Source organism: Prionailurus bengalensis, chromosome A2 (assembly GCF_016509475.1).
Source record: "Prionailurus bengalensis isolate Pbe53 chromosome A2, Fcat_Pben_1.1_paternal_pri, whole genome shotgun sequence".
Lineage (NCBI taxonomy): Eukaryota > Metazoa > Chordata > Mammalia > Carnivora > Felidae > Prionailurus > Prionailurus bengalensis.
This window is the reverse complement of record NC_057348.1, coordinates 62,445,432-62,459,823: the sequence shown is the minus strand read 5'-3', so window position 1 is coordinate 62,459,823 and position 14,392 is coordinate 62,445,432. Positions and strand designations below refer to the sequence as shown.

General features: G+C 50.4%; 1 protein-coding gene across 1 annotated transcript; it reads right to left on the bottom strand.

Annotated features, from left to right (window-relative positions):
• Positions 1-713: 713 nt before the first annotated feature.
• Positions 714-10,132, bottom strand: LOC122488197 (ATP-binding cassette sub-family A member 13-like). The gene is made up of 4 exons (XM_043589412.1): positions 10,115-10,132; positions 6,674-6,764; positions 3,035-3,211; positions 714-1,052 (listed from the first exon to the last, which is right to left on the bottom strand). The coding sequence occupies exons 1-4, from the start codon at positions 10,130-10,132 to the stop codon at positions 742-744; spliced, it is 597 nt and encodes a 198-aa protein (XP_043445347.1). The 3' UTR covers positions 714-741.
• Between the last annotated feature and the right edge of the window lie 4,260 nt (positions 10,133-14,392).

Sequence of the window (14,392 nt, the reverse complement as noted above, 5' to 3'; positions counted from 1 at the left end):
CCTCGGCCTTTTCTTCCCGTGCTCCCCACACCTGCAGCCTGGGGCCTCCAGCCCGGCACAGGATGAGATGCTTGAGGAACAACATCCTTCAAGGCTGAGATCTCGGCCCTCAGCAAGGTGGATGTCAGGCATCCAGGGGACCGGCGCTGGGCACGCTGTTCACTCTGTTTTGCCAACCCCTCCTGGCCCTGCCCCCCACTCTCCTTCCAGGGCTATGGTCCAGCTGCTCCAGCCCATAACTGACCATCCCTCCTTTCCCCCGCAAGGATGTCACGAGCCCGGTCACCAGTTTACTCCTGCGTGTTCCCAGACTGCCTCACACGTCCCTAAGCCACTGTCCCGAGCCTCCGAGAATCCCCCTCCTCCCGGAAAGTAGGGGGTGCACATCGACTTTTTAAGGATTTGCACTGAAGAGCTAGTGACCTTCTTCTGTTTCGCGAGCTCAGATGGCTGGCCTTGGAGCCAGACGCATGTAACCCCTGTGAATACTGTTCCAGTTCCTTCCGAGGGGTCTTTAACGCTACGGGTAAGTCTGGTGTCAGAGCTCAAGTCCTACACGATCACAGTACCTCAACAATTATCCTTGCATCTGGACAGCTCAAGAAATTAAACAGGGGGATGGACTTTCTCTAAAATGCTCTTCGGCGTGACTACACAGAACTTCTCTGCACTCGGCACGCCAAACGCAAGGCGCTTCTCACTGTAAAGCGGGCACGCGGCAGGGGGGCACGTGGAGGCTACTCACAGGTCCCTGGTGTGACAGGGGTACGGCATGGCCTGTGTCTGCGTGGCCGGCTCCTCAGCCTCCTGCCCGGTCTGCACCGAGATGATGGCCCTTTCGATCATGTCTTGCAAAGGGACAAAGATGTAGTTGTACTTGAACACATCGGCCGGTAGGTTCTGAGGATGGAACTTCCAGAAAGGGTTTTTCACCAAATCTGTCCTCATGCTGTGTAGGACGCTGGTCCGGATGGTGTATGTGACGTGGGGCGGCGGGCGCAGAGACGGCGTCCCCAAGTCCCCGCTGCCCAGCGAACTGTTGAATATGACACCTGTCGGCAGGAAAGGGAAGACAGGGTCAGTGCGGCTCACCCGGGGTCAGCGCGGGTCGAGCACAACTGGACGGGCCGTGAGATGGGGCCCAACCCTCTCTGTGCAAGGGGACAGGCCCCACGGGGACGCAAAGCTGATTCTCCATGTTCCACAGGCAGGGACTGGGAAAGTTAGACCCGAGGCTGCCTAATTTCCTGGCGAACACTCTCTCCTATTTTTCATAAACCCCCACTGTGGTGTCTTTTTTTTTAAATATATATATATTTTTTAATGTTTATTTATTTTTGAGAGAGAGAAAGAGTGTGAGCAGGGAGGGGCAGAGAGAGAGGGAGACACAGAATCTGAAGCAGGCTCCAGGCTCCGAGCTGTCAGCACGGAGCCCGACGAGGGGTCAAACTCACCAACTGTGAGATCATGACCCGAGCAGAAGTTGGAAGCTTAACTGACTGAGCCACCCAAGTGCCCCCACTGTGGTGTCTTTAATTATTTGCACCAAAATCATTTGTACACAAAAATCTGTAAGAAAATGATCCCTTTTGCATTTTTATAGAACTTGAAAAACGACACCAGTATGCTCAAATGATCGGGCTTTCCTTCTCTGGGATCATAAACGCTTCCCTATGAATGACAGACAAGTGGGGGTCCAGGCTTCCAGGTGTAGGGACTACAGGACAGAAGGCACAGCACGGGGAACACAGGTGATGGTGTGGTGGCCGACGGGAGCCATGCCCGCGGTGAGCGCAGCATGAGGGACTGAGCCATCGACCCACATGGACGTAATGTGTATCAACTAGATTTCAACGTAAAATGAGGAACTGACCTCTTTGGGGTTATGGATCATCCAAAACGTAAACATAAGGCACATGGATTCCCTGAATTTCATCCATGACGCCTGTTGGGGGTGCGAATGGACCCTCCCCAAAGCTCACATGTGAAGTCCTAACCCCTAGCAGATCACAACTGTTAAACAGATCACAACGGGAGTAATCATTTCAAAAGGAGGTCATCAGGGTGGCCTTTCACCCAACATGACTGGCGTCCTCCAACAGAGGGGACATTTGGACCCCGACACACACAGAGGGCACCTGAGAAGAGACACAGGAGAAGGCGGCCGTCAACGCACCACGGCAGACTCCGCCTCATGGCCTCAGAAGGACCGCCCCCTGCTGACACCTTGATCGAGGACTTGTGGCCAGAACCACGAGAAGCTGACCTTGTGCTGTTGAAGGCAGCCTGTGGTCCTGTGTCTCCACAGCCCTCAGCAAACTCATAGAAACCCAAATAAAGAACTAACTTGACGTTTAGTCAAAATGAATATGAGAACACAGAGCACATCACGTTTATCCTGAGCAAATGAACGTGAATGAATGGAGTCAAATTGGCTGCTGTCTTGTCCCCTGGCCCAGCCCCAGGATGTCAAATGATAAGGAAGGGGCACCTGGGTGGCTCAGTCGGTTAAGCATCTGAGTCTTGGTTTCAGCTCAGGTCATGATCTCACAGTTCATGAGTTCTAGTCCTACATCAGGCTCTGTGCTGACAGCTTGTGACCTGCTTGGGATTCTCTCTCTCTCTCTCTCTCTCTCTCTCTCTTTCTCTGTCCCTCCCCTGCTCTCTCTCTCTCTCTCAAAATAAATAAATAAAATTAAAACTAAAATTTTTTTACAAAGTGATGAGGAAATCGGAGCATAACTTTAATCAGAAAGATAAAATTTATCACGCGAGATGTAACCATCAAACGACACCATAAACCAGTAACAACGGATGCAGTGAGTAGCGTGGGGCTCAGGATGTGAGGCCAGCAGCCCCGTATGCAGCCTGTCTTCCCGTCAACTCAAGGGGAGTCTTTCCGCTCGGTGTATTTTACCGGGAAATGACTTCTTGTCTTTCTGAGCCATTATCACGCGCATTTAGGGACAAATACACACACGGCAGGCGACTGGGGCCGGGCCCGCATGCGCGTGTGTTTTCACTGAATACTCACTAGCCAAGAAGTCATTCTGCTGCATGAGTTCACGGGCTCTCGACTCCAGGCTGGCGACAGACTCCAGGGCCTGGAAGCGGTTCAACACCACGCAGGAGGACAGGTTGACCAAGATACGGCCCAGGACACGGAGATGCCCGGTGTCCCCGTGGGCAAACAGCTCGTCCAGCTTCACTCCTGAGGACAGTAAGCGTAACGGGACATTGCAACTTTCCTCTCAGCCCAGGGCTTATGAAGGGAAAAAAGTCCCTCCATGGAAAAAATGACTCAATAGTCACATTCTGTTCATGTGCAAATTGTGCCACCTCTTTGCTGGGGATCTACTCCACTTAGTGACCACGTCCCATGATGCTGGTCCTGCTTCACTGTGGAAGAACAGAGGGCGAGCCTGCGGCCCGGGGACACAGGGCAGTGGCCAGGGGACACAGGGCAGTGGCCAGAGGACACAGGGCAACTGGCCACGCAGAAGAAAGCTCCAGTGGCAAGCCTGTGAGCAACACAGGAGACCTCGCACACGGAACCTGGCAAAAAAAGTTAATGTTCCAGCCTGGTGGCAAGGAACTCTAGAAAACGTGCATTCACCCCAATAGCAGGTGTTTTGTGACAACCGCTCGCTTTATCACATGCACTTTGCGAGAACCGCCATCAGTGATCAAGGAACACAGAGGAAAATCCGATCCTGCTGTGCTCTGTCCAGGTCTGCGCGTTTGCAGTGGAAAGAGAGCCGGGGATTCAAAGTGGCCCGTGTGGGCTCCAGAACCCACGCATGCAACGTCTGTCAGGACAACACGCCGAGGAGGACTCAGGACGTTTGGTTTGCTCTGGCTTCAAAGAGGAGCCAGACCACAGGAGAGAGAGACGTGGAGACTCCAAAGGACACAGCCGTGGGAAGAACACCCAGAACTCAGCGCCAAGCAGGAGGGAGTCCAGACGGGCTCAGCAGGCATGGGGTTGGGGGGGGTGGGGGATGGGTGGGAAGGAGGGGACTGAATCCCACAGGCCTGCCCTGTGCACGATTCTGTACAGGAGATGCCATCACACCTGCCACAGTGGCCAATGTCACAGTGTCACCATAGGGTGGGGCCCATGTGCCTGCAGTTCAGTCAGGAGAACCACTGCGTCCCCCACGGCCTCACTCCTCAGGAGACCCCCAGACACCAGACTGCTCAGGATTCATAAGATGAAAGACTTGGGGCGCCTCTGGGGCTCAGTCATTTAAGCCTCCGACTTCGGCTCAGGTCATGATCTCATGGTCTGTGAGTTCGAGCCCCGAGTCAGGCTCTGTGCTGACAGCTCAGAGCCTGGAGCCTGCTTCAGATTCTGCGTCTCCCTCTCTCTCTGCCCCTCTCCCATTTGTGCTCTGTCTCTCTCTCTCAAAATAAATAAACATTAAAAAAAAATTTTTTTTTTAAATAAAAGGATGTGTGGAGAAAAGTGAGTGAATTCTCTACCTAGGGAGTTACAAAAGGAGATTTGCATCTTAGCGTGTGTCTGAGCCCCCAGCACGCCCCCCACTTGCACGGGGCCTGTTCAGAGGGCTGTGCGGGCCAGGAGTGAAGGCCAACCATCCACATCCGTATGGACAAGAATACTTCAATCTACTCCGGGGTCGGGCAGGAAGAACGGAGGACTCACACACACTTTATGGCTCTCACAATTCCTTGAGAATTCCACACTCTGGGTCCTGATTCATCTTTTGGAAAAGCTCAGGGTCTGAGTTGCTGGGGCTGTTGTTTTCCACCCACATGATAGAAATTCGTTTTAGGGAAAAGTCGATCAGAAACAGTGAGGGCTCTGGGTCAACACCATTACCACCCTCGCAGAGTAATGACAGCCTCTGTTCCAGACAGAAACCGTCTGAGGCCACAACAGTCCCGCCGAACAGCACCACACGCAGGCTCTGTTATATACAGCCGTCCAGAAACTACTTCCTTTTTTTAGCGTTTTTAATGTTTATTTATTTATTTTTCAGAGAGAAAGAGAGCAGGGGAGGGGCAGAGAGAGGGAGACAGAAACCAAAGTAGTTTGCTTGCTGTCAACGTAGAGCCCAATAGAGGGCTCGAACGCATGAACTGTGAGATCATGACCTGAGCCAAGACAAGAGTCAGACGCTTAACCGACTGAGCTACCCACGTGCCCCAGAAACTATTTTATTTTTTAAAAAGTGTGTTTTAACTACTTGAAAAATGACTTAAGGCAGTAACATTTATTTTAAAATATCATTAACCTTTTTTTTAAAGTTTATTCCTTTTTGAGACAGAGAGAGACAGAGTGCGTGTGGGGGAGGGGCAGAGAGGAAGACACAGAATCCAAAGCAGGTTCCAGGCTCTGAGCTGTCAGCACAGAGCCCAGCGCGAGCCGATGTGGGGCTCGAACCCACAAACCGTGAGATCATGACCTGAGGTGAGGTCAGATGCCGAACCGACTGAGCTACCCAGGCGCCCCACATTAATTTTTCTAAGGCAGTAAATTCACCAAACTTTTTTTGTCATAAGAGGGAAATATCGTGCCCCCTACAATGCCTGGCCCTCCGCTGACCTCCAGATGCAGGTGGACACCAGCCCCTTCCCGCTCATGGGCAGAGTGCCAGGATCCAGTGACGCCCCCCTTCCCTTCGGGTCCTTCCTCTATTCCCATCCTGCCCCCGGCCAGGCCGGGCTCCTAAAAGCACCCCTGGGACACACTGGGCGGGGCCTGAATCCACCTCAGAGCCGTTGGTCCTGACACGGCCGTCTGCGCCCCACCCGGGATGGTGGGGCAGGGTCTCCAGATCCCGGCACAGAACCCGACTCTCCTGTGTGCTCGCTCAGTAAATGAACTCACACGGGGCAGCCTGAGTGGCTCAGTTGGTTAAGTGTCCAACTTCAGCTCAGGTCATGATCTCCCAGTTTGCGGGTTCGAGCCCCGCATCAGGCTCTCTGCTATCCGCACAGATCCGTTTCAGATTCTGTGTCTCCCTCTCTCTGCCCCTCCCCTCTGCTGCACATGCTCTCTCTCTCTCTCTCTCTCTCTCTCTCTCTCAAAAACAAATAAACTTAAAAGAAACAAACAAATGGGTTCATGCACTGACAAACTACGGAGGCAATACAACCGTCCGCTGATTGACAGAACCTTCTAGCCTCAGCTCCAAATCTTCCAATCGACGCACCTGCTTTCCGTCAGCTCCTGACTCAGGAACGCCCCCTCGTTCCATAAACTTATCTGAAGTCTCAGAATTCTTGCCTTTGGTATCAGAAGCCTTCCTCTCCAAATGCGCTCCCTGCTACTCAAGCCCCGACTCGGCAAATCAGAAAACCGCAGGGATGAACAAACAAGAGCATTTCTAGTCTTGTGGACGAGAAACCAGAAACCGGAGGGGAAGAGCGACTGGACAGTGTCACCCCAAAACTTAGAGGCAGGAGGATGAGCACCCCGGCGGCGGGCCAATCGGGAAGCAGACCCTGCCACACCCACCATTGTACACTCACACACCCATCGTGTGCACTCGCACACCCGCACACTTACATTGCACACCTGCCCACGTATGCTTTTGCACACCTGGCCTCCAGCTTGCACGCCTACCCACGTACACGCCCACGTGTGCTCGCACAATTACACACACACGCCCACCGGCTTACACCCGCACACCCACCCACTTACCGTAAGTCTGGAGCTTTTCCATCAGCTTGTCTACATCAATGTGCAGCTGGCTTTCTACAAAGTTTCTTATGAATTTGTTTCTCAGGGCTGCCTAAAGGGAAATAACACAGCTTCACAAAAATAACCTCATTTCCTCAATTATTATTCAATGAAAAATACTTGTGAGGTTAACTCAAAGTTTCAGTATACAAGACAAGGACACATAAAGTGAATCATGGTAAAAAAAAAAAAAAAAAAGGTTCTAAAGATCATGGTAAATAACGGCCTAACATTTGATGACAATTTTATCTTGAAAACCAAAAGCAACAATTGTGACAATTCAGATTGTAACTGAAGTCACGCACTAATCTCTGAAAACCAAGAATGAACTCAATGTGACCTTCCAGCAAAATTTTCTAACAAAAGTGTATGGTGACCCTTTGTATCAGATCCTTAACAGGGTCTTTTCCACAGGCCAGCTGTAAAGAGGGGGCCACTGTCAGAAAAGCACTGAGGAAGGGTTTCTGCGTCCCTTGAACCCTCTTAATCCTTCGGCAACCAAATCTCATCTTCGGGAGAAACTTTCATATCATGATCGCTGCGACCCCTCTTACATCTTGATGGCTTTGCCTCTCCTTTGTCAATGGTTTCCCTACAGAGGGCTCTTCGGAGTGATTTTTTTTAATGCTTATTTATTTATTTTGAGAGAGAGAGAGCATGGGAGGGAGGGGGCAGAGAGAGAGGGAGACAGGGAATCCCAAGCAGGCTCCGAGATGACAGCGGGCAGCCTGACGCGGGGCACAATCTCACGAACCTTGAGATCGTGACCTGAACATAAACCAAGAGTCAGGTGCTCAACCGACTGAGCCCCCCAGGCGCCCCCTCCAAGGTGATTTCATGAAACTTTGCCTCTTGATCTTGAAGTGGGCATGCACTGACTTGTATACTACTGCCCCCCACAACACCCAACAGTCCACAGCAGACAGAGGACAAAATCCCGTGAGGCCAGCGCCAGGATTAAGCGGTGAGGGTTGGTGGGGGGGGTCGGGGGAGGCTAGCAGAACAGGGACTAATTCTGGAACGTGTCCATTCACTAGAGAATATTTATATGTGACCCCAACATTTTGTTAGCGCACAACCTTACAACTCGGAACTCCTGATAAGGAATTCTCGAACGTGGTCTACCTTCTGCATCGAGCTCTCTGACTTCTCACACCCGCCCTAGAGATGTGACGATTTCATTGACGTGTCTACAGATGACAGGATTTCAGTATGAAACCCTGGTGTGCGCTTCTTTTTGGAATCTTACATATTTTTTGTCGGGCACGTGGCAGACACAGGGCGGACACTTTCTGTGTGTTAGTCCCTGAACCTCGGCCACATCTCTGAGAGGAGATCACTCACTCTTAACTGAGCGGGAAGGAGGTCCAGGCCTCGGTTGCCAGCAAAGGCACTAGCCTAAGCCGCTGGTGGCAGAGTCAGATCGAGGAAAGAGTTGCGCTGCTAACGTGACTGCCTGGCGGATGGCGGACCATCAGAGGACCTCTCCAAGGAGCCGTGTGGTTCGAGGGACAGTCAGGCACCTGGTCACATCCTCACGAGACTCTGCAGACGCTCCCTTTGTTGCTTACGATGCGGTGTGTAATTTCCATTCCCAGCAGAGACTTTAGGAAAGCCTACATCATCCGCCATCTGACCCGTTACAGAGAAAGCCTACTGACCCCGTATAAACAAACTAATCCACGAGCAGACAAGTCAAAGAAGAATATGACAATAGCCCCGGCAGTCGCACGGTGGTGGCCGCCCTCAGAACCAGCGTCGTGGACCTTCAAAGACCAGGACAGAACTGACGGCCGCTGCTGGGCTTGGAAACCACCTGGGTTTGTCGGGGGCCACGACCACCACCCCTGGGCCCACTGCAGGCAGCTGCAGGACCCCCCGGCACAGGATTCCCCAGGGAAAACTGACCGCAGCTCTGGGTAGTGTATTCACTACCTTGCAGGACCGGCTAGGATGCTCCCGCCCAGCCTCCCTCCCTCTCTGGGTCCCAGGGTCAGACCTGCATGTCCTCAGGTGCCTATGCTCCCAAGCTCCCCAGCACCCTTTGCCTCCCTCTCCCATAATAAAATTCTCCCCCATTGGGGAACACCTGGGTGGCTCAGTTGGTGAAGCGTCTGACTCTTGATTTCAGCTCAGATCATGTTCTCACTGTTCGTGAGTTCAAGACCCGTGTCGGGGCTCTGTGCTGACAGCTCAGAGCCTGCTTGGGATTCTCTCTCTCTCCGTCTCTCTCTCTCTCTGCCTCTCCCTTGCTCATGTTTTCTCTCTCTCTCTCAAAATAAAACTTAAAACAAATTTTAATAAAATAAAATGAAAAATAAGTAAATAAAATTCTCCCGTCTTAGCATCCACTGTGGGAGGCCGCACAGAAGCATTTTCTGCGTGGCAAACACTATTCCAAGTGCCTCCCAGGCCCTCAGTGATTTACAGCTTGTAACTACGATTATTTCCTCACAGCACAGATAAGAAACCCAAGGCACAGAGAAGTTCAGTGACCAGTCCGAGATCACACAGTAGTGCTAGGCTCAGGTCAACTGGGCATCAAACCCAGACAAGCTGGCTCCTGAATCCATGCTGTGAATCGCCCTGACCTACTCACCTGGTGCGTAAGAAACAGGTGGAACAAGAATGAAAATGCGGGCATACTTTCTCATGCTATCAGACTTCAGGTGAGTTAGGGTTCTTTTTCTTTTTTTTTTTTAATTTTTTTTAACGTTTATTTATTTTTGAGAGATACAGAAACAGAGTGTGAGCAGGGGGAAGGGCAGAGAGAGAGGGAGACCCAGAATCCGAAGCAGGCTCCAGGCTCCGAGCTGTCAACACAGAGCCCAAAGAGGGGCTTGAACTCATGAACCATGAGACCATGACCTGAGCCGAAGTCGGACACTTAACCGACTGAGCCACCCAGGCACCCCAAGGGTTCTTTTTCAAATGGCCCCCGGTTATTATGTGGCCTACCTCATTTGAAGTTCTGAAGTTCACGGCTGTGGGGCTCTGCAGGAGCTGGCCATCTTAAACCACAGCCCCCGAATTCTGGAATATTTTAGGTTCTCGATACAGAATGTCAGGGAGTGATAACTGATCCTTTAAGTAGACCCAGAGTTGAATAGTACGCAAACCACTCAAAGGAGCATTAAGGTACAAAATCATGCCTCCATCTAAGTTATGGAATTGAAAGAATGGGCCAGTGTTAATAAATTATTCACCATGCTCATAATAGTGACATCTGGCATGAATAAAACCCTTGGTAATTCACAAAACTGCCTCACAAGTTCACCTTCAGGTCAACGTGATCAGTCAACCAACAAGCACACCCAAGGGGCTCTTGGGGTCTTCGAAGGGGCCACTCTGATTTCACAGACGCGCCCTAGCAGGTGCTCTGGGAGCAAAGCCACCACTCACCTGCAGTTTGCTGAGCATCTGGCCACTCCCTCCACTCTGAAAAACGCTGGACACTTCCAGCAAGGTTTCTGTTAAAGTCTTCAGCTTGCCCACGAAATGAAAAGTATAATTTGCCTGCAAAGGAAAGCAAACGTGGGTATGTCTCTAGCTCTGCTGGGCCACCTCAGGAAGATTCTTAGGGACTGTGCAGCTACAGCAGGGGAGAGAGGCCACAGGACAGGACTGGCCAGCAGAACAAAGACGTGCCAAGGCCACGGGCAGGCTGACCGACACGTCCCCCCGCCGGGGGACCGGCTCTGGTGCCCTCATCTCTTCAGGTGCGACCCATCTGTTCACCGTGGTGCTCCCAGGATTGAGTTCACAGAGGGGAACGGCCAATGTCGCCAGTACGTACCGGCTAAACAAAATAATGTTTGCCCACATCTCCTCGAAAATAAGCTGTCAGGTAATGTCCGTGTATTTGTTCTACGACACCCAGCGCTGTTGAAGATACAGCACAACTGGTCGTATTGGATCATTTATTGCTGCTGGCAGAGCAAATAAACCCAAGATTCGTGTAAAATAGCTTGGAATCATAAAAATCTTGAGTCACTGACCCACAAAAAAAAAAAAAATGCCCATGTCTTTTTTTTTTCCCTAAAGATAAAAGGACTCTATCCTAAGAAATGATTTAAATGAAATATAGGGGCGCCTGGGTGGCTCAGTTGGTTAAGTGACCGATTTCAGCTCAGTTCATGATCTCACAGTTTGTGGGTTCGAGCCCCATGTCAGGCTCTGGGCTCACAGTGCAGAGCCCGACTGAGATTCTCTCTCTGCCCCTCCTCCACTTGCTCTCTCTGTCTCTCTCAAAATGAATCAACATTTAAAAACAAATGAATGTGGGGCGCCTGGGTGGCGTAGTCGGTTAAGCGTCCGACTTCAGCCAGGTCACGATCTCGCGGTCCGTGAGTTCGAGCCCCGCGTCGGGCTCTGGGCTGATGGCTCGGAGCCTGGAGCCTGTTTCCGTATCTGTGTCTCCCTCTCTCTCTGCCCCTCCCCCGTTCATGCTCTGTCTCTCTCTGTCCCAAGAATAAATAAACGTTGAAAAAAAAAATTAAAAAAAAAAAATGAATGAAATATAAAGGTATCTCCATGAAAATGTCCATGGAATGTTACTGTATTTTTAATACCGAAAATAGTCTAAATGCCAAAGAGAAGGCTTAGTACGGAGGGCCTGGGAGAGTCCAACCACACATCCCTGGGGTCACCAGGAGACCCTCCTAGTGCCCCAGGTCATCCCAGGTCAGGAGCTGAAAACCATCCAGCCCAGAAAAGATAGGAAAGCACACTCTCAGCCCAAAGATGGGGCAGGAGCGCCCCCCACAGCACAGCTGGGGTGTCCACAGGTCGCGGCCCTGTCCCCCCAGCCCGGCCCGGAGCCCCTCCTCCTGGGACTTGGCTGCCAGGCATGTGAATAGGTGCAGAAACACGTCTCACTCTGTCTGCGTGTGGACCTGGGCCCCCAGGACTCACACACTTGCTATTGCCTGCCCGCGCTGGGTAAACTCAGTCCTCTGCTTCTGGGGCCTGTGAAATGATCCTCCTGGTCAAGAGAGGAGGCCAACTATGACTCAGGAGAGAGAAAGGTCTTCGGCTGGAGCTGACTTCATGAAAGAGAGGAGAAAATGTAGGCAATGTCTGCTTCATATTTTCCATATTGTCACGGCTGGTCAAGGAGAGCGGAGAAGGTGGCGATAAGAAGGAGCCGTCTGGGCTAAGGCCGCCACCTGAGCGCTGACCACCGGGCGGCTGAACCCAGAACCAGCGGGTGGCAGACGGGCAGTGTTCTGGAACCAGCAACAGGGACAGTCTCCGCACAGAACCAACCTATGACGCCATCCTGGCCCTCAGAGGGCAGGTGCGAGACAGAGGGGAAGAAAAGTAAAACCAGGATCTAGGACAGATTCTAAAGATCTAAGCCAAAGAGGAGGCAAATCCCAGGAGAGGGAAGGGGCCAGAGCGGGGTCAGGAATCACCATTGGTCACAAACATCCCTGAGTCTGCACGTTTCGGAGCCGTTCTGATAATAAACAAAATCACATACCTCGTCAGATCTGGGATTCTAACTGAATGAATATATATGCATCGAGGAGTCCACAAGAAACTTCTTTTTTTTATTTTTAAACTATTTATGTTAAAGTTTATTTATTTTGAGAAAGGAGCGGGGGTGGGGGGCACAGAGAGAGAGGGAGACGGAGATAATCCCAAGCGGACTCCACGCTGTCAGCACAGAGCCCAACACGGGGCTTGAACTCACAAACTGTGAGATCGTGACCTGAGCCGAAATCAAGAGTCATATGCTTAATCGACTGAGCCACCCAGGCGCCCAAGGAGTTCACAAGAAGCTTCTTCAGAAGGAATAAAAAAAAAAAAACAAAAAAAACCCTCATGTCGTTTCAGATAGCTTCTCTGCAAAATTAAAAGTCAGTGGACGATGAAGCACATTCTATAGTCCTGAGAGAGAGACAACATAAACCAAGAATTCCTCCGTCAGCCAGGCTATGATGCAAAGGGGGAGCTCCAGAAAGCCATCTTCGGACACCCAAGGAGAAAGAACCTCAGCTACCTGTGAACGGCCCCAACAGTCACTTGAAGACAACCTGAGTACAAGTTAAGTCAACAATATAAGAATAGAAATTTCCCAATACGATCAAAATGGAGAGGAGCCATGAAAGCATTCACACACAGAACTGATTTTAAATAATGGCTAACAAAGTTCTAAGTTTAATCCAGATGCCAACAATGATTCTTGAAACTTAAGTGTAATAATCATAAAGTTGTAATAGGAAGGTTATAACTGAAATTAGAACCCCCAGTTGCTAACTTTTACGGAGGTGACTGGCATCATGCTAGAAACCCATAGGGTTTCAGGCTCCCTCGGCGACAGACAGGGTGACAGGCAGGTACAGACGCACGCAGGCGAACTGGGACTCCCACCCCAGTAAGAAACACAGCATTAACTGTGACAGGTAAGCACACGTTAAAAAGACAGAAGGAAGGGGTGCCTGCCGTGAAGCCTGCGACCCCCGATCTCGGGGTTGTGGGTTCGAGCCCCACATTGGGTGTAGGAATCATGTAAAAATAAAATCTTTAAAAGAAAAAAAACAGAAGGGAGAAAAACAGATTCCTTTAGCAAAAGAGAGGAAAAAAGAAAACCACAAGGACAAGCATAAATTTTAAAACTAACAGAGAATGACAAAAATAACTCTAGACGTGCCATTCACGACAATAACTATGAATAGGTCCAAACATCCAATTAGGATGGAGATTCTCAGACCCAGTTGGTTAAGTGATTGAGGAAGTGTCTATATTTATTGTCTGTAAGCCAGGTCCAGGTGCTAGAAATATAGCTATGAACAAAGTAAGCAAAACCCTTTTCTTAATTAAGATTAAGATTATACACAATGCTATCAAAGCCAACTGGATTTTTATATTGGACTAAAAACAAAAGATTTAAATATCAAGCCAAAACAAAAAAAGCTAGAAATGGTAACAACAGACAAAAGAAAATTTGCAGTAAAAAGAATAAACAGAACAAGGTTTGGGGCGCCCAGGAGGCTCAGTCTGTTAAGCGTCCAACTTTAACTCAGGTCATGATTTCTCAGTTCGTGAGTTCGAGCCCCACACGGGGCTCTCTGCTGTCAGAGCAGAGCCTGCTTCGGATCCTCTGTCCCCCTCTCTCTGTCCCTCCCCCACTCATACCTTTCCCCCTCTCTCTAAAAAATAAACATTTTTTTAAAAGAACAAAATTTGTTTTATTGTGAAAAAAAAATCACAATTTACAACGATTAATATTTATGCACTCAGGAACATAGCATCAAAATATATGAAGTAAAAATGACTAGAAACAAGAAAGGAACATGGTAACACTTGAATACCAGGAGCCCTTCGCAACCTGGCAGACAGTCCTTGAAGAGTCAAGTCACGAACGAGCCCCTGTCCAGATTACAACCCTGGTTCTGCCCCTTGTTTGCTGCCTGGCCTTAAGCCCCATTGCTTAACCGTCGGCTTCAGGCTCCAAGAGGAACGGGGTTAGCAGAGGTGGTGATATTAGGGTACGTGACAGTGTCTCAGGGCCAGGTCTGGGCCATAATAAGTGCTCAGTAAACAGCCCCGGCAGCAGCCAAACTGCACACCCACATGCCGGGGCTGGATGGTGTTCCCGATGCAACCACGTGAGATCTGAAAAGTCTTAACTCTACAAACACACACACAGACACACCAAATATATATGTATGT

Excerpts from the sequence above, each read along its gene's own strand:
- LOC122488197 (XM_043589412.1), bottom strand. Across the intron at positions 3,212-6,673 it reads GGAAAAGCTCCAGACTTACG|GAGTGAAGCTGGACGAGCTG; the intron begins GTAAGTGGGTGG and ends TACTGTCCTCAG. Across the intron at positions 1,053-3,034 it reads GCAGAATGACTTCTTGGCTA|GTGTCATATTCAACAGTTCG; the intron begins GTGAGTATTCAG and ends TCCTGCCGACAG.